Source organism: Megachile rotundata, chromosome 16 (genome assembly GCF_050947335.1).
Source record: "Megachile rotundata isolate GNS110a chromosome 16, iyMegRotu1, whole genome shotgun sequence".
NCBI lineage: Eukaryota > Metazoa > Arthropoda > Insecta > Hymenoptera > Megachilidae > Megachile > Megachile rotundata.
The window spans coordinates 13,766,187-13,789,240 of NC_134998.1; the positions used below are offsets into that span (position 1 = coordinate 13,766,187).

The window sequence follows — 23,054 nt, forward strand, 5'->3', positions numbered from 1 at the left end:
AAGGAAGTTGACATTCGGTAAACGCAGGTAAACGATTGACCAACGTTTTAGGATGCGAATGAGGTTCATAATAATGTAATGTAAGCGAGCGCCATCTGTACAAGATTTTCCGATAAAAAAACATTTACATATATAAATATGTTAGAATGTACCATATTTTAGCAATTGTTAGAAATAGTTATTCGGGAAAAGAATTCAAAAAGTACTGCACTTAGAATCGATATTTATCGAACAAGCAATTGATTCGTCAGTCAGATCGTTCGAAATGTTGAATCGATAATTGTTTAAAGCAGTTCGAGATAAATTTGATGCGTTGTAAATTTCACAACGTAATGACAGTGTTTGTAATTTTTAAATTTGCAAATACAGTTTTCAATATCAGTAATTGAATATTTTCAATGATATAAATAGTAATGGTGGCAGTACCAATAGTGGTAAGAACAATTATTATTACGATATTTATTATTATTTAAATTATTACATCCTATATTGCATCATTGTATTACTCGCAAATTTAACATTATAATTATTTAGAGCAGCAATAATAGTAATAATTTGTTTATAATTGCGTTTCTAAACTAGACGTTTTATTTGAATGTTAATATGATAACGGAAAGTAATTTAAGGTTTCTTACGTGACTTGTTATATATATATATATATATATATATGTACATATATCTATTCAGGTGGTTGTGAAACCCTTATTACTCGCGACGCTTCCGTGTTACAACGTCTTACCCAGGATTGACCCTGTAACATACATAAAGGACGTTGCTGAGAGTAGTCTACAGAAAGGGCGTGGAACTCGCAATCGAAAAGAAACAGGTTTCTATTCGCAGGCTTCAACTTGTCGGCCATCGACTTCGTGGTCGATACATACTCTGGCGATTTGGTTCAACGACTTTCCTTCGTATACAAAACATAGCGGTGGACATTTCTTCGAACTTACTAAAATAGGAACGATCTTGCGTAGATTATATCACATTTTTATAATTGTTTTGTCTAATAAGTATCTTTTTTAGCCACAAATACTGTAATACAAAAAGATAAGTTAGAAGAAATATTATTTACATATTGTAGAGTTCTAACACAAAACCGTATAATACATATAAAGGGATATCGCAGAGTAAGGAAAGAAACAAAAATGCAGTGCAAATCATTTTATTTCCAAAAAAAGGCAAGCCAATATTAACATTTCATCCAACGACTTATTTACATAACGTAGAATGCTCCTCAAATTACCACCAATTAACGTACATGGATTAATTATTTAAAAAAAAGCTCTACTTTTCATATGTTATTTTTATCGTCTCCTACTTCGCACTTTCGCACAGTTCCTTACACACAATTCCAGAGATCTATCCGCCATTCAAGCCGATGCTATTTTTAGTTGTCGTTCGTGTCAGAGCTAACGAAGAAGGGAAAGAAAAAACAAGAAATAATGGTACGATCGCATTGGATGTGCACATTAGGCGTGGCACGAAAAGAGCAGCGATACAACAGGTGCCTCATATAGGAAACACGTTAGTATTGTCAGGCTCCAAGGACACGCCGCTATAAAAACTTTTCTATCCCATTCGAGCAGGCATAAAAAGGGCGCGGGAGAATAGAGGAAGGATGACCTTGAAAAGTAGGGTTGTCCAACGAGCGGGAATAACGTGCGCATAGATGCGTAAATTATGCGTCACTTTCTAAACGAACTAGGAACACGGTACGTATTTATATTTTAATTTGCTATTAGTAAAGTATTCGAAAAAGGGCCATTTAATCGAGTTAATTATAGAAATTCATTTCCGCTGCAAATTGTAATTATTATAGTCAGAAGACAGGTTTTATCTATTTAAAAATTTTAGCACAGTTTGATCAAATATTTGTAAGTATGCGAACATTGTATAAAACGTTGTTATAAAATGGAAGACAGAAAGAAACAGGAAAATGTAAAAAATTAGGATAAAAATGTATAAAAAATATGCAAGTATATGTACATTGATTAAAAATGATTTAAATACATATTATTTCAGTGACTGGTTGATGAAATAGGGGACTCGGCGTTAGTTTTCCCAAAATCTAACGAAAGTCGGAAAAAGAAGAATGCGTGTGTGTTGCGCGCAGTAGGCCTGGTGGATGCACTTTTGGGAAATCATGCATATACGTGGCAACATCGCACTGCGGGTTCACATTCCACGTGATCAGGACCGGTTTGCGGGTGTCGACCTACTGACACTCGTCTACCATAGATAAACCTTAGCCCTGTATGTGGAATATACCATATATGTATGTTTTTTTTAACTGCAACATTGGGAACGTCGTTGCCACTGATTTACAGTTTAGCATAACGAAGTTTTCCTCCGGCTGTAGGAACGTTATCGGAAAATGATGTCGAGGTACTGGGCACAGAATGATTTTCAATTTTTGTCAGGTTACCAGATCAAGGTAACATTTTTTATTGAAATACGTTAACAATAAAAAAAAATTTCATAGCAAGAGAAAATACGAAGTCTAACATTCACATTACCACTTTGGATAATTCGTATAAAAAAAGTTCCGCCATCCGATGATATATTGCAAGGCCATTGACCGAGGAGACCCCCGATCGATGATCAGCTACCTGCTGATACATTGTTGACCGTACAATGGCAAAAGCATCCTTAGCCCGATGGGAATCCTCGAGCGTCAAGTGCAATTATTCCGTGTAACCGAATTCACTATATTCACGTAGTTGGATCTGCTTTGCCTGTGGTTAAGCTGTTCATTGTAACTACCGGGTGCAACGCCCCACTCACCTGTGATATTTGGATCAACGCTCATTTCTGTATCCTTTCCTACGAACGCAACCAATTGCTTCAGCAATAGATCAATGATCAGTTTTGTAAATAGTTGTGTATTTATGAATCTAACCAGTATCGCTATAAATCTACTCTCGTAAAGTGATTGATTATTTAAATTGATAAGATACTCAAAACGTTGCCTATAAATATTTTTTGGATCGAACTTTTGCTCACGTCTAAATTTTAAATGATATTTACTAATAATAAAAATGTAATTACAGATATACGAGTTCTTTTTTACATAAATGATTTGAGGCAAAATTTGAGAGTGTTTTGAAAGGAAGTCAGGGGCACATTGAACCTATCGCGAGGATGATAGAGAAACACATATGAAGAGAAACAGGTTCCTTCGAGGGATTCAAAACCGCTTGCATCCACCTTTTCAACCGAAAGCGGTCTAGGCCCATGTGAAAGTCCCTCTCCTCCTTCCGTCTCCCCCTCTTCCTAGATACTTCTATCTACATGCTTCTTATGTTTTACATAAAAGAAATGCGCAGGGTGTATAACGGTTCGTATGTTCTTCTACCCAATTGCATTATTACATAAGTTTGATTATTTTTTCGTCTGTTTTGTAGAATGAATTTCCTTGTTGACAAAATTCGTCGAATTACATCAAGCTGGAAACATGCGAGAATATGGAATCAAGACTTCCATGCTATCTGTAAAAGCGATAAGCAAACAGTTGATATCCCTCTATCATCACTTTGCTCGTGATAGATAATGTGCAACGTTGCTATAGTTATCACTAATATACTCTCTGACTTTCTGTATTTTCTTCCTCCGAAACCGAAGAATCACTTTGTCTCCCTGTTTTCTTTTCACTAACTTACTTTTAATAGCTTCTCAGAACGCATGGCTGTCCCATGAAGCTTTTCGCTCGTCCTGCGTTTTTTTTTATCGAAACCTTGGTCGTCCTGAAACAAGAGGGAGCAAGTGCTGCTAAATCTGGAGCACAGGGTGGATGTTCCATTAAATAGATCTGTAACACTTCTAGCAGTATTCAATTTCTCCAACCTTACTTACAGTCTAAAATGAATATTTGTATTGCATTAAAAATCTTTGAAATAGGAAGCTATAAATAATTACAAAAATTTATGACATATTTTTTACAAGGTTTGATGAACATATTAAATAGAATTTTTTCTTGTAGATAGAATATTTCACGGGCAAATTTAGCAATAATTAATACTACAATTTCAGGTAATCTCAAAGTTAAAATACAACAATCAGAATATTGTTGAGCACTGAGAAATAGCAAGCTAACGTTCCAATTGTCATTCTGTAAATTAGCGTAGCTGGAAAACTCTAGGGTTTAAAAGTTGAATAAGCAGCTTGAGGTCGACGTATTCAGCTGGCTTCGGATATGGAATTTTTCGATGGCGCAACGGTACAAGGATTCACCTTAGCAGCTTCGCATTCCCCCTTTTCCTTCGTCTTTTTCTTCGCCTAGGGCCCAGTCTGATGGCGCATTCACGCACACAGATGTACCGCTGATAGTATGCGGTTATGCATGCGTGCGCGCGAGCACGCAGAGGAACGATTTTCTTTTATCGAGGCCATTTTTATCGTGTCTTCTTTTCGTTGTACGAAGTGAAGCCTAGATAAGACGAGAATCAAGCCGCATACTTTTTCGGCCTGTTTTAATACGTCACTTCGCAAGCTCTGGTAAACAGGAAACGACCTGCACGTGCGTCAACGAAAATAGGAAATAGACAAAGAAGAATCCAGATAAGTTTTGTAGCTTTAGCTGTGCCTCACGCGACGATCTTATCAAATTGCTTATTTTCACATATTCGACTAAGAAGGATTCTTCTTTGGTTATTGCTAACTTCATTTTTCTGTAATAATAATAAGTATAAACTTTAATAGTTGTCTCTTTTATTCTTTATTTTCATGATTTTCTTTTGTAGGAGATGAAGAAACGGAGGGTGAAAAATATAATAAAATGCCATTAGTTTTAAAAAATAGAAGAAAACAACGTGATAGACGACCGTAAGAATATGGTGAAAACTTTTGAAGATTTTATAGAGAACGTAGACGCAATCAGCGGTCGCGTCGAAGGCAGGGCGTGGTGGCAATTTTCAGGAACGCATACAGACATACAGGTTTTTCGTGCCTCTTCACACATAAGCGCACCGTTGATTAGTGAAGGCCTCAAGAGATTTCGAGTCTCTTAAAATACGTACAAGTGTTCAAACGCTATTCGAAGTTTAAAACGCAAAAATTTCATCGAAAAGTCTTAATAAATATCAAATGTTTACGATCAATTTTAATTTTAGACAAAAATATTTTAACGAAGAATCATTTTTGAGGTATTTTCTGTACTTTCACAGAACAAACTTTAATTTTTCTAAACAATTAAAATATTGCAATTTTAAGAATTTTACGGTAGTAAAACTCCAGCACGCTTCAATTTCTTTTAAAATCTATCAAATTATTTGCTAACGAAGTGTCGAAATATTTTATTTGTAAAGATACATGTGAAATATTGGAAAGAATATTACAAGGAACAAAATAGCGGAAGAATTGTTATAATGAAAAATCATTAAAACTCTTAGAAGAATCAATGAAACCATAAACGAAGAATCGCTCGAAAACTTTGGGGAAGAATGAAATCAGTAGCTGTTGCTAGCGTTGATGCTTGAGCGAAAGACGTGGGTGTACGCGTACGACATCGCATCGTCGCTACGCACGCACATGCATGCAAGGATGCATCGATTGCACGTGTGTGCGTCGTAACCCGCAGGATATTAGCCTAGACGCAGTGTGATTGGCCGATCGTGCAACCAGGGACGACGATGCCTGTGCAAGTCTTCTAATGCGTACTATTCAGTGGCGTAACTTTTCACCATTATAAGTTTTTTTACCTTCTTTCAAGGAGATTTCTTCCCGCATAACTTTTATGATCAAAAAGTTGCACGATATACATTCAACTAGTACATTGTACAGAATGTTTTCTGATCGACGTTATTGTCTGGGTCTATTATTTTTTTAATAATTGATATAGTTGCATTTTTAGTTACTCGAAAGAAGTATTATGCAATTAGACATAAATACAATTGAACTTTTAACGAATCGCGTATCTACTTTCTTCCAAGTGTCTTTAAAAATACAAAATAATTCATTTCGTTTGCGTACATGACTATCTGTTTATCGTGATTGTTTCGTTCAGGAATGAAATGGAAAATTCTGCCGGATGTTTTGCATCGAGGATCGGTGCCGTTCCCGTTTACGCCACTGTAACAACGCACACGAACGTCGTGCCATGTAGCAACGTAGAAAGAGAAGCAGAGATAGAGCAACACACCAATACACGTTTGCGGCCACCCCTATGCCAGAGTTGAGCCATGACCAGCTCGGCCGTGTACGTCTTTCTACGCACGACTCGTCAGTGGTCGCCGAGTGGGCCGTGGGAGAGGATTTCCGTTTTCGCTTTGACTTTATCCTATATTGTGGGTGTGCACTCGTATCGCGTTTGATCGACAAAGTTGTTGGCGATCGAAAATACTCGTCAATGAAACCGAAGTTAAAGAAAACGATAAATGAAAACTACATAAATCGCTAATGTGAATGAACGTAGTCGAATTACGGGGAAAAGCTACAAGAGGAAAGAAGACGAACACAGTCATCGTAGGAAAAGGATAGAAGAGGAAATATAAAAACCTGAGGAGCGAAATAAAAAGAATATTTCTTTTCTTCTTCGACCTCGAAACAGAACAGTGTATATAGTGTTTTTCTAAATGTGACACATGGTCGTTTCTATTTACAATGCAAGTTATGATTTCGCGAAAATGAAAGAGATGGATAGAAGTTTGTTTTGATCGGCGGTTTCGCGCACACACGCGCCCCCCACATGTCATGCAAATCCAGTAAGGGGATACACTTTTACGGCTACGTTCTTCAAGGAGATTTTAAAAATATCGAGTGATCAAGTGATCAAGTGACGAAGTGACGAATGCGAGTGCACATGCATGCTAATGCCGTACGTCTCCTAGCGTACTCCTCGGCGGCCATTTGAACACAGTCACCACACGGCGCCATCGTTTCGAGAAGGGGAAATCGTCTTGGCGAGTATGTTTTTGCGATATTATGCATAAAAGTTTTATTTCCACTGTCTTTAACTTCCCATAATGCGGTTACCTGATTATCATTTTTTATTATATATACTTTTTTCTCGTTAAACGTCAAATGCAAATTTTAATTTACGTTTACATTATAACAAAAGTTTTATCTTTGATCGATTTCATTGCACAAAGTATTAGTTCTTAGCAAAACATTAATGACAATTTAATAGAAACATGTTTTCATAATATATTCATTTACCAAGAGATAATGCGTTGCAAGCGAAGTCGATTGATTTTTATTTACACATTTATTTCTACATGTTGTAATCGATTCAACCGCCTGAATTATAACTTCGCGTATATGTACGCAAGAAGTGCGTTACGCACATGCGCACAGTCGATAACGTGTTTTTACGCGTATACTGGAAATTAAGCAAGCGAGTAGAAAGAAATTAGGGGTAACTTCGCCGGGGTGACTCATATTCCGTATAACATTTTTTCAACCGTTATTCTAAATTAAATATCTAGCTCTTAAGAAACTTTACATTCAGATTTTTAATTCTATTTAAGCATATGAAACATACGTAATTAAAAAATTTGAAAATTCAAGCGTTCGAAACAGATAAAAAGAAAAATCTATTTATTTGGAAAAATCAGTTTGTAAACTCAGTTGTCAATAAATTTCATTCTTTTAATTTATTTACAGACTCGACTCAACCAATTAAATTGATCGAAATGGCGAGCACGTCACAGCAATACTGTTTACGTTGGAACAATCATCGTTCTAATTTGCTGACGGTATTTGACGAACTACTTCAGAATGAGTCATTCACAGACGTAACCCTGGCGGTCGATGGAGGTGCCTCGGTGAAATGCCATAAAATGGTCCTGGCGGCTTGTTCTTCTTACTTCCAAACTCTTTTCATCGATCTTCCGTGTAAACATCCGATCGTCGTATTGAAGGACGTGAAGTATTCCGAAATTAAGGCTATACTCGAATATATGTACCGAGGCGAGGTGAACGTGGCACAAGAGCAACTGGCTGGATTGCTGAAAGTTGCGGAAGTATTGAAGGTGAAGGGCTTGGTGGAAGAAAATGGTTCGCAAAGTCGTCGCGAAGAAGTGGAAACTTCAATGTCACCGCCACCAGCGATAAGCACGAGTACGACGAGCAGCGCGGCACACAGCAGCGGTCACACGTCACCTCCGCATTCCACTGGTACTTCGTACATGTACGGGAAATCGCCAGTGGATCGAAGTAATCAAATGCCATTACCCATGTGGCCACTTTCCGGACTTCCCCTTTCTCATTCCAGTTCTAATTACCAAACAACATCACATCCACAGCATTCCTCTACTTTAACCGGTTCTTACGACAATGGCTTTGAAACCTCTCCGCTAAAACGCAAGAAGCTCTCCAACATATTAATGAACAGGGACACCCCGATCCTTAGAACGGTGCTGGGTCAAGGTCACGCGGACAGCTCTCAGGGTATTCCTTTATTACATCCGGATAGTCACGAAAACCACTTTCGAAATAGTAGTAATGGTTCATCGAATGAGAACGACCGACGCAGTAGTACCGAGATACCTCATGGAGAACCCGCGCATAGTCCTTACACCGATGTGTCTATGATGGACGAAGACGATAAGCAACCATCGCCGCAATCGTATCCTACCGATAAGTCAGGTAAGAGAAGATTTTATTTGTCTCTTCGGAGTAATTAAATTGCTGTCTAGGCAGATTTCTTTTGATCTCGATCTACTGCACATTTAATCATTTCATATTGATTTAGATTATAATAAATTTATATAGATATAAATCAAACATTTTATTTTATTTTAGGGATCGTGAATTATGTCCCAACGCAGAAGCCAGAATGGAAACGATATAAGCAATATACGCGGAAAGATATCATGTCTGCAATCGATGCCGTACGTACCGGAATGAGCGCGTTACAAGCTGCACGTAAGTATGGAGTACCTTCTCGAACCCTTTACGACAAAGTGAAGAAATTGGGCATTACAACATCGCGACCTTTCAAACGTGGCTCGAATGGTAGTGGCGCCTGTTTTCCGTATGGAATTGGCGGTAATGCAAACGGCGGTATCTATAGTGGTGCCCTCTCCGAGAATGAAAACGAAAATAGCAGCGCGATAGACAGCCCTGGTTCGATTCTCGATGCATATAAGGCCAGAGATGGTCCTATGGATCGAGAAATGCTGGATGTCTCTCGTTGTAGCTCTACTCCTATTATACATTCTATAAAACAACAAAGCAACGAAGATCAAGTGGAAGATCTCTCCGTAAGTCGCAAGTCGGATGTTCGCGTGATAGTCCCACCAACATCTGTAATCAAAGATGAAGAAGATATTGATTAAGACATTGGATAATATGAAGACAAATTTTCTCTTTTTTATCTGTTGTTATCGTCAGAAAGTCGTTTATAGCAGAAACTAAACGTACTATTCATTGGTACAATAATTTCCTGCAGGAATTTAATGATGTTTCATGAAGCGATAGTTGATTGTTATTCTATTAGGGAAATGCATTAGAATCATATGTTTCTTAAATATATGTTGTTTCATGAAACACCATATTTAGGGACCATTATATGAAAATACTTCTAACAAAGAATAAGACAAAGCGGAGAGATATATGTTTGAATTAAAGCCAATTAAGTCAGCATTTGACAAAAGACTCAGGGAATAGCAATAGTAAATTATAAATTGTTTACATCGCGAATATTTATAATAACTGGTATACAAGTACTGGAATAGGGACCTTTGGAATCCCTTTTTGAAATTACTTTACACAAGACTGACTTGTTTCAAGAGACTGAAACGTAATCAGCAATCATGTTCCAAAGTTGTTAAAGCCTAATGTTGACGATCAGTGAACTGTGCCTTTCCATTATCATTGTAACTAGTAACAATTTTAACAAGCAAGATTAATATACTGGCAAATTAAAAGCTGTTGATTCAGCGAATTTAAATATTAGGTGCAAATATATTCGATAAACACTTGCGAAGGATAATTTTATATATTGTTTTCTCCCTTCTTTTTAGATATTTGACAAGATGTGTTTAGAAAAGAAAATGTTCGTAATGGATTTCTAAAATTTACGAATATTCCAACTGCATTAAGCTTTAAACACTTTTGGACCAGTGAATATGCATGAAATTTTATTATTCGCTATCGTGATTCGAATGTTTTTAATTTTTCATTTGCAATCAACGATAGTAGTACTATTTAGAGCCTTAATCGATTTTATATGCCGCGTAAAAGTATATTATTTTAACAATTTTGTTTTCATATTTTTCTTTTAAGAAAGATATATTCCTATCTTTAGCATTAAATGCTGTCCGTAGGAGATGATTATATATACAGGTAATATATGTATATATATAATCTGAGAAACAAAGAAAGGAAAGATAGAAAGAATTATACACTTTGAAGAATTTCATGTTAATGACTGAGATATCGAATGTTAATTTGTTGGTAATTATAAGATTACATTATCGTTACTAATCATGGCCCTGGGATACAGCTGCAATATTGCTCAATATTATGCATGTTACATTACAATAAACATAGAACGAACTACCTCATTGTACAACGAACAAGATTGTTCATTAACGTTAAGACTGATAAGCCGAATCTGCGTTACCAACTCGTCGAAACCGTACGATTTTATTTTACAAACGCTGAGATATATATACATATATATATGCATGCACACAAAAAAGAAAAGTATGTATGTACACCCACACACACATATGTGTGCATATATGTGTGTCGCGCATGGCGTGTGTGTATACTTATATATGTATACCCTGTACGTATAAGTCCTAAAACTACTATATTATAAACAGATATCAATTTTTAATCACGATATAAATTGTAGAAATTCGGGAGTTGAAGTTGTTTCAAGTAAGTTGGAGTCTCCGCTAATAGTTCGATACAGTGGTGTATAGAATTTCTATGAGAGGAACGGGAATGGTATATTCTAAAATTTCTTTTTAAATCAGTGTATTTCTATTTTATGTTGTTCACCCTTAAGAAGCAGCAGACTTTAAAATTAATTGTTTTCTATGTTTTTCTTACATCGGATCGTATATATAAAATGTTGACGATGCATTTGTTCATCATATGATAAGATTTTTTACATATTATTTTGGAGTAAACTAATGTCACTTTGTGTTATTTTAGTCTGAATTGTATATAGATTTTAAATTGATTTGATACTATAAAATTGTCTAATTCGAACAGTTAAACAATCAGTTTAAACGTTTGATGTTTCTTGTAGAATAGAAATCCGGACGCATTATTTAATAAAAGTTCAATGCGCGCTAAGCTTTTACTATAGATCTCAGATTTTATAGAATTATAAGGATTCTCTTGACACGGAAACCACAAATTATTCAAAATAATTGACGTTGGCTAAAAGTTTTTTATTCCATACATGTTTTATACCAAGCTTATTATGGATCTCGGATACCACAAAAAGTACAAATAGTTGTCAGGTCAAACAGTGAATAAGTAAAGATCCTTTTATACTAAGTCTTCGTACAGTGAAATTCGTTCACGATGAGTCGAAATTTAAAAAAAGCAATTCGTCGTTCTTGGTTTTTTGCTTAAATTCGGAACAAATTTCACTGCACTCTTACACCATATAGCCATGATACTCATTGATAAGTACAAACCAAAGCTGCCTTGATACTTTTTTACCTCAGAGTAATGTACATATACATATAGGGCATTCCGTCACCGTTTTATATGGAACTTAAATAATAGTAAACGATGTATGACACAAGCTCAAATTTTATTTGTGCTCTCTCTTATCTTTATATTTATTCATTTACTACCATAACCAAGTAGGAAAGAATTTCATTCTTCCTGTAAGAAATAGATTTGAGCTTTTTAGTATTATAATAGAACGTGTAACATTGTACCTGTGCATCAACTGCGATGTAATTACAAGAAAAAGAGTGTATATATGCAAAGAAACAGTTTTAAATATCGATGAATTTCAATGCCAAACAACAATGAACAAAGAAAATAGTAGTCAAGTTTGAAGACCACAGAAAAATAGAAGTAATTCCATTTAAATGACAAGAATAATTGAATTTAAACGTGCCTAAGTAAATGAAGAAGAATAGTTAAATTAAGAAGAAAAATTAAAAAAAAAAAAACAAAAACGTAAGAAATACTTAGACTGAAATAAACGTAGAAGACTGTGTATATGTTTACTTTTATTACAGAAGTGTATGAAAATAATGTGTTCAGAGCAAAGAGAAAAGAATATATAGTTTTAATTTAAAAGGAAAGTATATAGTATAAAATAATCCGAAGAGACGCACGAATACATATCAGCATTTAAAAATCCGCGAACAGAGATATGGTTTTTATCTACGCAAAACATTGCACATCGAAAAAGGAATAATATGTCATATTTGAAATGGTCCAGGTAAATATATATGTGTATAAAGAACGATGAACCGGTTTTTACGCGTTTAATATAAATCTTAATAGTCGGTTATAGTGCGTAGACGCAATCTTCGATGCCTTATAAGAATTTAGTACTTTAGATATATTAATTACGGAATTAGAATTGTAAATAATCATGAGCAAAAGAGGGGACAAAAATGGAGGGTCAAGGGGAGAGTTATCTTTTATCGTATGTAAATCTAGCGCCGTATTATTTTTTAAGACTGATTTTTTGCTACGTTGAGAATTTGTACGTACACATAAATACACAAAGACATGTACACTCGAAATTGCACTTTCGATTAATTATAAGCCCTTCTATGTTTTACACTTAACACCATAAAATATACGGGTCGTTTCCCATTTCCACTATGTGGACATATGTTATTAGAACTGTAAAAGTTTGTTATGAAATATATCATCCTGAAAAACTCCATACGATTTCTGTCTCTCGTGTGTAAGTAGATATTTAAGAACATTTCATTTTACAATAAACCGGTGATGTTATGTTGTTAGAAAAATTTGTCGTTATTAATTTTGTTTCTAAATATTATGAATAATAATTTGGTATATTTTAGAATTCTAATGATCGTCATTTGATTGTATAATTTAATTAATATATATATATATATATATATATACATACACACACACATAGTTGTGTACGTTAATTTCCATCGATTAATTATCAATAAACATTTACTTTTTAATGATGTTCAAAAATAAATGTTTTATGATTTTATTCTCGATAAAATTGTCGTTTTAAATTTCTTCGCTCCAATGTTTATGTTGTGCGTAGCTTGGAATTCGCTTGTACCCTTGCTACGCTACGCTTCAATTTTGTTTTGACTCTCACCTAGCGAGGTACGCGAACCGTTTAGAAGTCTGTCTTCAGGCGTCGTATTGTCGACGTGTATTTAAAACATACGTTTCAACAATTGGATTCTCCGATTATGATTAAATTTATTATTGGTAAGTAATTTAATATATTTAATAGTATATGTCAAGTGATAAGTTAAATGATAGTTCATGTCCTTTGCAAATATTTTTTTCTCGAAGATTTTATTTGAAATTGTCATCGAAAGTCGTCTGTTAGCGTCTTTTTAATTTGTCTTTTAAGTGATTTTTTCGTTTGATCGTCACGATGTCAGAAACAGTGCTCCAATATCGCCGCAAGGAAAAAATTCAATCAGGCCACCGCGACATACAATGGAGGATTACGTGATAAGGATAGAAAATTAATGTTACGTTAGATTTTCACGTTAAATAAATAATTTGAGAGAACAGTGAACAGTTATCCAAAATTAATTAGTGTAGTATTGCATTGTTCAGTCGTTAAAAATAATATATTGATGCATCAAATACAGTAAAATTTATGGATATAATTACTTAACTAATCACTAATTCATAGTTTTAAGTATGATCTAATAAGCTCATAGATCAATAAAATTTCAATGATTTAAAAATATACGCTGAAAATTTTTAAGTTGCGATTAAATTTGTGCCCATCGGAATTTTTAATTAAAATTTTTCTACGCGATTATTTGATAAAATTTAATATTACGCACCCACATAAACAGTACCACCAATTAAGACCATGCATTGAGGGGCACGCGTATTATTTAACTTTACCATGTAAAAAAAGGTTCGATGCTTTTATTGAATGTGTTACTTTTTTATTCAATTTTTTTAAAAACTAATACCTTTAAGGGTTTCTATTTACAGGATTTGCGAGTAGAGTGGAGTCTTGCTATATCAGGATTCTGTCAATCTAATGGATAGAAAATTGGCGACAATAAAAATTAGGAATAAAGAGGTACATTGTATATAAACGATCGGCTATAAAGCGCGACTGAAGGTCCCGCGAACTACATCGTATTATCCCAGGTCAGTACGCTTTGGTCATCCCAATACTCTCTGTATTTCTATATCTCTAATAAGTCTCGTTTCAGGATTACGCACACAGGGAGAATAATTATGGGCTTGCGCAGATCGTTCGTCGGGGTTAGGGTGAGGGTGGCTAAGGAGAAATAAAGCCTCGAGCCCAGCCGGTGAATGCGGCCGCGAATAGCGAAATTTCTCCAATCCGTCTCGTTCTCCCAGAAACCAGAAAATCTCTACTTAGTCCAAAGTTAATCGTTCCGCTGGTTTGGTAAGCTCTCATTTATTGTCTGTATTCCAAAACGTAACTGAGATATGGATAACGTTATATCGTACATTTTCCTTCTTAAACTTGTATTTTTCAGAACACGCTGGAACATTGGCAGCTGGTCACAACGTTTTCCTGGATGCCGAGGCATGCGCCCTAAAAACTCTGGGATTGATGTATTGCAGAGCGCAGGTACAAATGAGATAGTTTCGCGTGTACGTTCGTACCGCGGTTCCTATCTGTGTATCCAGACACTTGCATGCCGAGAGAGGAATCTGCCTTTCTCGTTTCTCTTCATTTAGATGCCCTTCTTCCGCGATTGGAATCTTTGTATTTTCTTCCATTTTAATTTTAAAGATCCCTGAACAATCTTACTGTTTACAAATAATTCTTTAATCGATTGTCTCATCTTATACAAGTTGCTCTTTATAGTTTGAAACTACAGTTAAGATTCATTAATTAATTATTGCTGATACAATAAACAGTAAGGTTTAATGGAAAATTAAGTTTATGATAAACTAAAAAATTTAGAAATTTGACTAAGAAACAGGAAGGATACATTATTGGAATCAGGTTAGGAAACGAAATCATCGAGAAATAGATAATCAATAGATCGGTTCCGAATAAACACGTATCCGCCTTAAATTACGGAATCAATAAATCTCGGCTACATTTAATTCGTCAGAAGAAAGTGGAACATAACTATAAATATGATACAGGATTAAATTAAATGTTTAGACATCCGACACGGTGTTAGTAGCAGAATTACTTAATAACGAAATTTTATATATAATGATTATTCATTTTTTAATGTAATTTTATTTTTATCGATAGTATTAATTTTTGCTTTTATTTACATTACTAATTTTAATGACATTCTTTTTATCGCAATTACAGATCTGCATTTATTACCTGCTGTGGACAGCAATACTGAGTCCGAGACTTACTTTAGAACAAGAAACCAGTACCGTGAGAAGTTGGGATTGCCCTGCAGAATGCATTTGTCTCTCTCCGAAACAGGTAACTATTGCTAAAGAGAATAGATAAAACCAATGAGTATGTTACACACTACTTTAGATAGAAAACAGGGCAAGCTTGACTCTTGTCTATCAAAATAGGAATACTCTTCCTAACGTAAAGTAATAGAAATAGGATGTAGGATACCATATATACCTTATATAGGAAATGTAGAAACTTCAAAATTCAGTATCTTTAAAGTTCCAAATTCCCAAAAGTCACTTATACCTAATACAATCCATTTTTGCAGGTTCTTTGCAATACAGGTGGGCTAAAAGACATCCCCACTCAACAACTGCCTCAAACAGTGGAGGAACTCTCTTTGATGAAGAACAACTTCCCGGTAATAAAAGGCGATGCATTTGCCGGATTGAGAGTCCTGCGAAAACTAACGATGGATGGTAATAATATTTCTACGATACGTCCATTCGCGTTCCGAGGACTAAGTCGATTACGTGAACTGTCTATCCAATGTACTCCTTTACCGTTCATCGAAAAGTTTTCGTTTGCAGCTCTGCAAAATGTATCCGTATTATTGCTGACAAATAATAAGATTCGATATATCGAAGGATACTCTTTCGCTGGCACGTCGAACATACGCGTGATATTATTGAGCAACAATCCATTGCTCAGAATTCAAAGTCACGCGTTTTCAGGCCTAACGAACGTTGTACACTTGATCTTTCCTTCGGGAATTAGAACCATCGAGCCAGACGCTTTTGATGGTCTGCAACACGTTGGTCTACTTAAATTAACTTACATGGATCTGTCTTCCCTTCAGTCCTACACATTTCGCGGTCTCTTCCATGTACACGCGTTAAATATTCAAGAAAGTGACTTAGGCATTATCGAGAAAGATGCCTTTACTGGCCTGAATCACGTGGATCGGTTAAACATATTAAATAACAAGATTGATTTCATCGAAAGACTATTCTTGAAGAACGATAATAACGTAGAATTGCTCAGGTTTCATGGAAATCACGTATTGGAAGCGCCTCGCCATGCTAAAGACATCAGCCTTGAAGTTGATTCTATCAGCGCCATCGAAAATCATTTTCCCTGCGATTGTCAGGCGCACAATATCTTAGAGAGCGACTTCGTGAATGGCACCGTTAACGAATTTCAAAAAAAAAATTACTGTATTTCACCCATCGAGTACAATGGAAAGCCTATGAACCTCGTCGACTTCGATTTGATTGCAAGATGTCATGATAATGTTGTGCAGGATAATCTTGGGTCTGGAGTCGTCGGAATTTTTATACTGCCGACAACGCTATTCCTCATTCTTTTGTTTTCTATGAATCTCTTTCAATAAGGTCAAGGTTTATGTTGAGATTTCAGTCTAAATTAAAATTGGAATTCTACCTTGACTAATTTACAGAGTAATAGACAATTTTGTAATTTGTTTCTCCCCAGGCGAGGAAATAATATTTCAGTATTTTAATTTGTGATTTTAGTATTAAATTTAAATGTAGTTTTATACTTTGTTCACTTTTAGATATTAAATATTATTTGTAAAAAAGCCACGAATATAAAAAGTACATTACTAAGACAGGTGATTGTTACATGTATTTTATTAAAATAAGATGCATAACATCAAAATAATCAATCTAATATTTGAAATAGTCTTGTAATTTGAAAAAAATAAGACTTATATGATCAGCTACTGTTATAACTTCACTTTGTGGAATCACTATTAAAAGTTACCAAGGACTCTTATTAACGTTCACCATATTCTCGATTGTAATTCGCACAATCTCAAGCATGCGACTACGAGCTTTAACCGATCCATGTAAGCGGTTCGACGAAATTGCATACATATGGATTAATTCTGTAAATTAGGGGTGATTTTATCACGCGATTTAACCATGCCATATATTACTTCATATCAAGTTAACCTCTCGTATTGTTCATATTTTAATTTCCTTGGATTACTCTCAAAATATTGTATAAAAATGTTAAATCTAAATATCTTAGTATATAAGTTTGATTAATTGATTGATGTTACATAGTTGCACAACATGTACAAAACAAGGGGTTAACAATCAGATTTAAAAAGTAACTTTCGATGACGATAATGAAAGTATATAGAGATTAAGGATATAATAAATTCAACTTGTAAGAAGATCCTTTATCCAAATGAAAAAATTTACGCGATTTGAAAAAATGAATAGTTATAATTTATGCTTGGAAAGTTAACTCTTTGAGATACGAAATACTTATTCTATTTACAAATTTGTATTGTTAATTGACAAATAATTATATTGCATTGTATATATTAAAGTTGCTTTGTTTTCAAGATTTAAAATGATCGTTGACATATCCGTAGAGTTAACTTATTGAATGATTGTTCTACATGTACGTAAGCTTCTGTGCATAAAAAAACTACTTGAAAAAATGAGATTTATTATGCAAGAACATATTTTGACGCTATCGATTAGCCAAATTTTCCTAGTAAACTATATATAGTTATTTCTTAGATCTTCAAAATAATTTTTGTGAACGATGCTATTCATGTCATGTAAATTAATAGGCAGTTACAATTTATTGACAAAAATTTGATCATTTTATCAATTAGGTTTTTGACCGAAAATTAATCATTAATGTATTATGCTTATAACTATAAAAGAAGAGGGAATTAATTTTTCCCGTGCCATTTTTAATGTAAAATTTGCATGGCCTTCGGTCAGCATAGTAACCGAGGACCAAACTAGCTTATATTTTTTACCAACATCTATTATTATAACGGTATAACAAAATTAATAATTAAATAGTATAACCTTTTATTGTAGTTAAAAATGGTCTGTCATTTAATAAACGACAAAAATCGACACTCGCGTATTCTTAATAATATGCTTTGCTGTTGTTTCTCGTGAAAATGAAGATGTTCATGAGCCATTTAACAGCAACTCTTTAGAAAGGAACATTGAAATGTATTGAAAAATTTAGAGTCCGCAGGTTTATAATATAAATATATAAGTAACATTTAAAACTGATGTGATACATTTTTTATTACAGTTAGAGCATAATGTAATTCTGTACTAATTTTAATTAAATATAAAATTTTTATTTTAGTGGAACAGTTTCTGGATTAGGTGGTTGTTCTTCATCTATGGTTTCGATAAAGTGGTTCTGGAATCTAAATTGTGCCATCTCCCATTGTATTCGAGATTCCATATCACATGGTGTTATACCTAAATCTTCCAAAGTTGGTACTCCAGGAATTACTTTGTCACTAGTATGGTGCTAAACGAAATATAAATAAGTAAATGTAAATGTAAGAGGTATGTTTTTATCAAGATTAATACTTTATAATTTAATCACACATAGAACTTCCAAAGATAAACTTACTTCTTCTAAAATATCCCAACTCATACTGAAGAAAGGATTATATTTATATATGAATTCATTCAAATCAACTTTCAGATTAAATACTGGATTATACTTCATATCTATGATCTTGTAATAATCTGGTAATCCACGAGACGCTATATTATAAAACCAGTTGATAAGAGTACCCAGTTTATATCGTTTTGGGCTAAAACAAAAATTTTTATATTTCTATAGACAAAATTCAATCATTAAATTGATTAATCATACGTACCCGACAAACTGGTAAGTTTTACCAGCAGTTTCGGGATTTGTTGCAATAGCAGTAATACCAGCTGCTACATCGCCAACATAGACTGGTTGTTTTTCTGTTTTTTCTCCACCTTCCCATAGTGGGACTGTTCTATAAAATATTCAATGAATAAATTAGCAGAATTAATAAACCACAGAAATTTTTGATAGAAGTTATTAATTACTTCATATTTCGCCTCCATGGGTTCATATAATGTGTTATAAAATTATCTTCTTGTCCATATATGATTGAAGGTCGAACAATAGTAGCTTCTGGAAACTCCTCTTTCACTGCACATTCCCCTTGCCACTTTGTTTTAAGAATCTCTGAACCATTTTTTAACATTAATGGCTTATATGAACAAAATAAAGTTTATATTAGTTTAGTAGACAAACAATTTAAATTTTAGAACACATTTGGCAAAAACTTACCTTAGGTTTTTCTTCTGCATTTAAACATGATACATGAATAAAACGTTCCACGTTGCATTGTTTAGCAAGTCTAGCTAACCGTCTGGCACCATCTACATTTACATCTTTCAAATTAAAGTTTCTCGTATTCATACTTGCACCTATTAAATTAATGACAACGTTGGAATACTTTATGCTTCTCATTATGGATTCTTCATCTCTCAGATGAAACGGATGAAATAAAACTTGTCCAAGATCTCCACATAATTTTAGGGGTAAAACAAAATAACGGTCGCATCTATGTGGTAGAATAAGCTATAAGAAAACGTCAGTTATTAACCTCGATAATATTTAGTATGTAGTAATTTAAAATAGTTACTAATTTCAAAATTACGTTGAAAATCCTGTGAAAAATAGAATTTATGATTTACTTACTTGGGTACCAATTTTTCCAAGACGATTACATACGTATCGTCCAACGAAACCATTGCATCCGAATATTGTACACACCACGCCGCTGAAAGAGCTACGACCACCAGTACCTCTTTTCAAGCTGGCCGTCGTCGGATTCTTAATAACGTATGGTTTTGAAGAACAATCGCGATTCTGTATCGCATAGATTGCAGCATATACATTTTGGCTTTCTGCACAATGCAGGTCATTATTGTTATATAATTGCAAAAAATATTAGCATAATTATAACACATTCACATTGTTACAAATTAACAAATACACTAATATACTGAAGTATGAACAAAACAAAATCAACTAAAGCAACAAACGAGCAAAATTGAGAAACTTACTCGTAGCCCGTGTCACAGTTTTCGGAATCCACGCCGCCATATCTATGGCATTTAACCAACACTCGAATGATAGCAGTGCTAGAAAGTAAATTCGTTTTTAGGTTCGTAATGCGCGAATGCTATACCGGAAAGATAGTTTCACGAACACACTATTTTTCGCGCGCCGCGATAAAAGAAAATATTGAAACAGATATAAGTGGAATAATTTATTTAATATCATATCATGTAAAATATAAATCTTGTTATTCGTTCCTTTTTTGTTGATCATCAACATTATTATATCGTAGAAACATAGAATAATACAGTATCCAAGAATAAAACACGCCTATCGCACAATATATCGATGTAAGTGCTAAAGGTAAAAATGGTAGTTTATTGCCAAATATTAACTTATGCAATAATGTTTCGTATACTGTCAGCATTGGTAAATTAGCGATGTATATATATTCATGAAAATAAAGTAATTGTTTAAATTTTATAGAAAGAGTTAGAAAAGATATGACCATATATGTTAGAAGTAACAATATCTTCAATGGAATCAAATTTGTTGGATAAAGCAATGGCAAGAGAGCAGTATGTCCAGCACTGCTTAAAATTAAAAAAATCCTAGCATCCTTTTTATTAGTTACAGCCAGAACACTGAAACATATATAAGTTTATTAAAAATTATTCGCTTTTCAAAATGAAATAGCAAGTTAATTTTTATTTTTGCTCACCACAGTGGAATAATAGCTGTTAAAATAGCTTTCTCGTGTACATGCCAACCAAACAAGAAAGAACATAGGGCACAGAGTATTAAACTTCGCATAAATTGTTTTACATTTGTGGCAAAATTTTTTTTGAAAAAGAGACAGTACAATATAGGCTGAAATTTTATAATGTTTAAATAATGAAATTATATTGAATATTAAAAATTTCAATAGAAATCAGGATACCTACCAGTATTGATGAAAAAGTTAATAAAAATGTTATAAGTGGAGTAGGTGTTGGCAATACTAAGAATAATTGCTCTTGTACTAAACCACCAGTCATTACTGCTAATTTAGTGGCTTTTAACCAACCTAATTGTTTTAAAAATAGTGACAGTAATTTATCTGCACTTATGTACAATGCCCAAGCATTAGCAGCCCAATAAGCATGTACTAAACCTCTTTTAAATGGAAATAATCTTGATAACACCTAAAATGATTATAATTAGTTACAGAAAAAAATGTGGATGAAAATATCATTTACCTGAGGTAGTTGGGAGATGAATGGACCAAATGAAATTGCTAATACAGTTACAACTATACTTCCTAGCATAAATAAACGTCTTAAACATTTATTGCTATTTATACAATATGATTTGAGCAACCAGATTATGAAAATTGGTGCAACATATAAATAGATATGTTTTAAATTCAATAATAATGCAAACCATAGAGCTCCTTGTAGTACACAAATCTAAAAAATAATCTTCTTAAATTTCATATAAAATTAAAAAATATATTTGTATTTACCTGTCTATTTATTTTAACAACATTTGCAATAGCTAATAAGAAAATACCAAGTAGAAATCCATTGTATTGAAAATGTATGTGATCAACTACTAGCAACCCTATATTACATAGTGATAAAATTACAAAGATAACGTAACTATCAAAAGAATTACAGAATACTTTTCCAAGCCTAAAATATAAAGTATAAAAGGTGCTTTCATTATTATTTTTCAATAAAAAAGTATTAATACTGCTTTGAAAACATACTCTTTTACTCCATAAGCAAATATTAAGTCCAAAAATATAACAGTGCCCCTTTGAAAATATATAGTGTTTAATGACACATAATTTAGATTTTCCACTTCGAGCATCTTAGGATCAATAAATTGTGCTACACAGCTAAGGATATATTCGACCCATGCAAACAGTGGTGGATAATCCAAAGTCCATTGCGATTTAGAATGTGTGTACCATTCATTGATTGATAAACTATGTGTTATAGCAAGCCAGTTACGATGAACCTCAAAATCTGTGGAATGACTGAAAATTGAATTAAGTGAATAACATAATTTTACTTAAAATATTATTTAGCTATTCTTAAGATAATTTAAGTTGAGAAATATAACATTGTTTAAATATGTAAAAAAAACATACTATGTAGGTATTAAAAGTAACTTAAAACACGTAATTAGAATGAAAACGCGAAAAAGAATTTTATTTGTATCATATTTTATAGATGGAAGATGCGCTATTTTCGCTTGTCTCGACACACATTCATATTTGTTATCCATATTATTTATTATTGCTTTATATTTCACGTGGCATCTGTTACTATTCGAAAACAATGGTAATATAGTGTTACCAACCTAACTTTTGTTCATTTTCTAAATATCTCTCTTGTTCCTATTACATAAATGCCGGGTAATTTAAATTAGATTCACAAAACACTAATTTTGAAAACCAGATGGAAATAAAAAAAAAAAGATCACTATACGTTTTATACAAAAAATAATTTTATTGTTACTTGTTTCATCAGTTTGTTATTAAATATCAGTTTTTCTTAATTTTGCTATGTTACAATGTAACTTACATTACAATAAAAGAAAACCCTTATATTATTATTTAAGATGCAGATCGGCGATATTTAATCCTTCAAGTACCAAACGAAGGAAAATGAACAAGGTTAAAATT

General features: G+C 33.6%; 4 protein-coding genes across 5 annotated transcripts; 2 read left to right on the forward strand and 2 right to left on the reverse strand.

Annotated features, from left to right (window-relative positions):
* Positions 1–4,001: 4,001 nt before the first annotated feature.
* Positions 4,002–12,818, forward strand: LOC100882374 (uncharacterized). Its single transcript, XM_003705065.3, has 4 exons — positions 4,002–4,494; positions 4,740–6,900; positions 7,600–8,583; positions 8,740–12,818. The coding sequence occupies exons 3-4, from the start codon at positions 7,629–7,631 to the stop codon at positions 9,273–9,275; spliced, it is 1,491 nt and encodes a 496-aa protein (XP_003705113.1). The 5' UTR covers positions 4,002–4,494; positions 4,740–6,900; positions 7,600–7,628; the 3' UTR covers positions 9,276–12,818.
* A 384-nt stretch (positions 12,819–13,202) lies between these two features.
* On the forward strand, positions 13,203–18,381 carry LOC100877853 (uncharacterized). Its single transcript, XM_003705024.3, has 6 exons — positions 13,203–13,356; positions 14,110–14,271; positions 14,337–14,536; positions 14,631–14,725; positions 15,431–15,553; positions 15,801–18,381. Exons 4-6 carry the CDS (start codon positions 14,708–14,710, stop codon positions 16,863–16,865), a joined length of 1,206 nt encoding a protein of 401 aa, XP_003705072.1. The 5' UTR covers positions 13,203–13,356; positions 14,110–14,271; positions 14,337–14,536; positions 14,631–14,707; the 3' UTR covers positions 16,866–18,381.
* Positions 18,382–18,535: 154 nt separating this feature from the next.
* ND-39 (NADH:ubiquinone oxidoreductase subunit 39) lies at positions 18,536–20,546 on the reverse strand. The gene is made up of 7 exons (XM_003705066.3): positions 20,386–20,546; positions 20,018–20,226; positions 19,604–19,897; positions 19,357–19,523; positions 19,155–19,283; positions 18,902–19,088; positions 18,536–18,796 (listed from the first exon to the last, which is right to left on the reverse strand). Exons 1-7 carry the CDS (start codon positions 20,423–20,425, stop codon positions 18,617–18,619), a joined length of 1,206 nt encoding a protein of 401 aa, XP_003705114.1. The 5' UTR covers positions 20,426–20,546; the 3' UTR covers positions 18,536–18,616.
* A 32-nt stretch (positions 20,547–20,578) lies between these two features.
* xit (ALG6/ALG8 family glucosyltransferase xit) lies at positions 20,579–22,922 on the reverse strand. Of its 2 annotated transcripts, none has more exons than XM_076541070.1 (7): positions 22,518–22,922; positions 22,131–22,403; positions 21,885–22,053; positions 21,619–21,828; positions 21,325–21,564; positions 21,102–21,250; positions 20,579–21,024 (listed from the first exon to the last, which is right to left on the reverse strand). In XM_076541070.1, the coding sequence occupies exons 1-7, from the start codon at positions 22,652–22,654 to the stop codon at positions 20,628–20,630; spliced, it is 1,575 nt and encodes a 524-aa protein (XP_076397185.1). In that variant the 5' UTR covers positions 22,655–22,922; the 3' UTR covers positions 20,579–20,627. The 2 variants fall into 2 exon arrangements, with proteins under 2 accessions (XP_076397185.1, XP_076397186.1); XM_076541071.1 differs by having other exon boundaries at positions 22,131–22,392; positions 22,518–22,655.
* Between the last annotated feature and the right edge of the window lie 132 nt (positions 22,923–23,054).

What these genes read in the sequence shown, in the direction of transcription:
- LOC100882374 (XM_003705065.3), top strand. Translation starts at nt 7,629, where the DNA reads ATGGCGAGCACGTCACAGCAATACTGTTTACGTTGGAACAATCATCGT. An exon ending in GTATCCTACCGATAAGTCAG is followed by an intron (nt 8,584 to 8,739) that starts GTAAGAGAAGAT and finishes ATTTTATTTTAG; the next exon opens with GGATCGTGAATTATGTCCCA.
- LOC100877853 (XM_003705024.3), top strand. An exon ending in TTTGTCTCTCTCCGAAACAG is followed by an intron (nt 15,554 to 15,800) that starts GTAACTATTGCT and finishes CCATTTTTGCAG; the next exon opens with GTTCTTTGCAATACAGGTGG.
- ND-39 (XM_003705066.3), bottom strand. Translation starts at nt 20,425, where the DNA reads ATGGCGGCGTGGATTCCGAAAACTGTGACACGGGCTACGA. An exon ending in ATGCAGAAGAAAAACCTAAG is followed by an intron (nt 19,524 to 19,603) that starts GTAAGTTTTTGC and finishes TGTTCATATAAG; the next exon opens with CCATTAATGTTAAAAAATGG. An exon ending in CCATGGAGGCGAAATATGAA is followed by an intron (nt 19,284 to 19,356) that starts GTAATTAATAAC and finishes AATATTTTATAG; the next exon opens with AACAGTCCCACTATGGGAAG.
- xit (XM_076541070.1), bottom strand. Translation starts at nt 22,654, where the DNA reads ATGGATAACAAATATGAATGTGTGTCGAGACAAGCGAAAATAGCGCAT. An exon ending in TCATCTCCCAACTACCTCAG is followed by an intron (nt 21,565 to 21,618) that starts GTAAATGATATT and finishes TAATCATTTTAG; the next exon opens with GTGTTATCAAGATTATTTCC. An exon ending in TAACTTTTTCATCAATACTG is followed by an intron (nt 21,251 to 21,324) that starts GTAGGTATCCTG and finishes ATAAAATTTCAG; the next exon opens with CCTATATTGTACTGTCTCTT.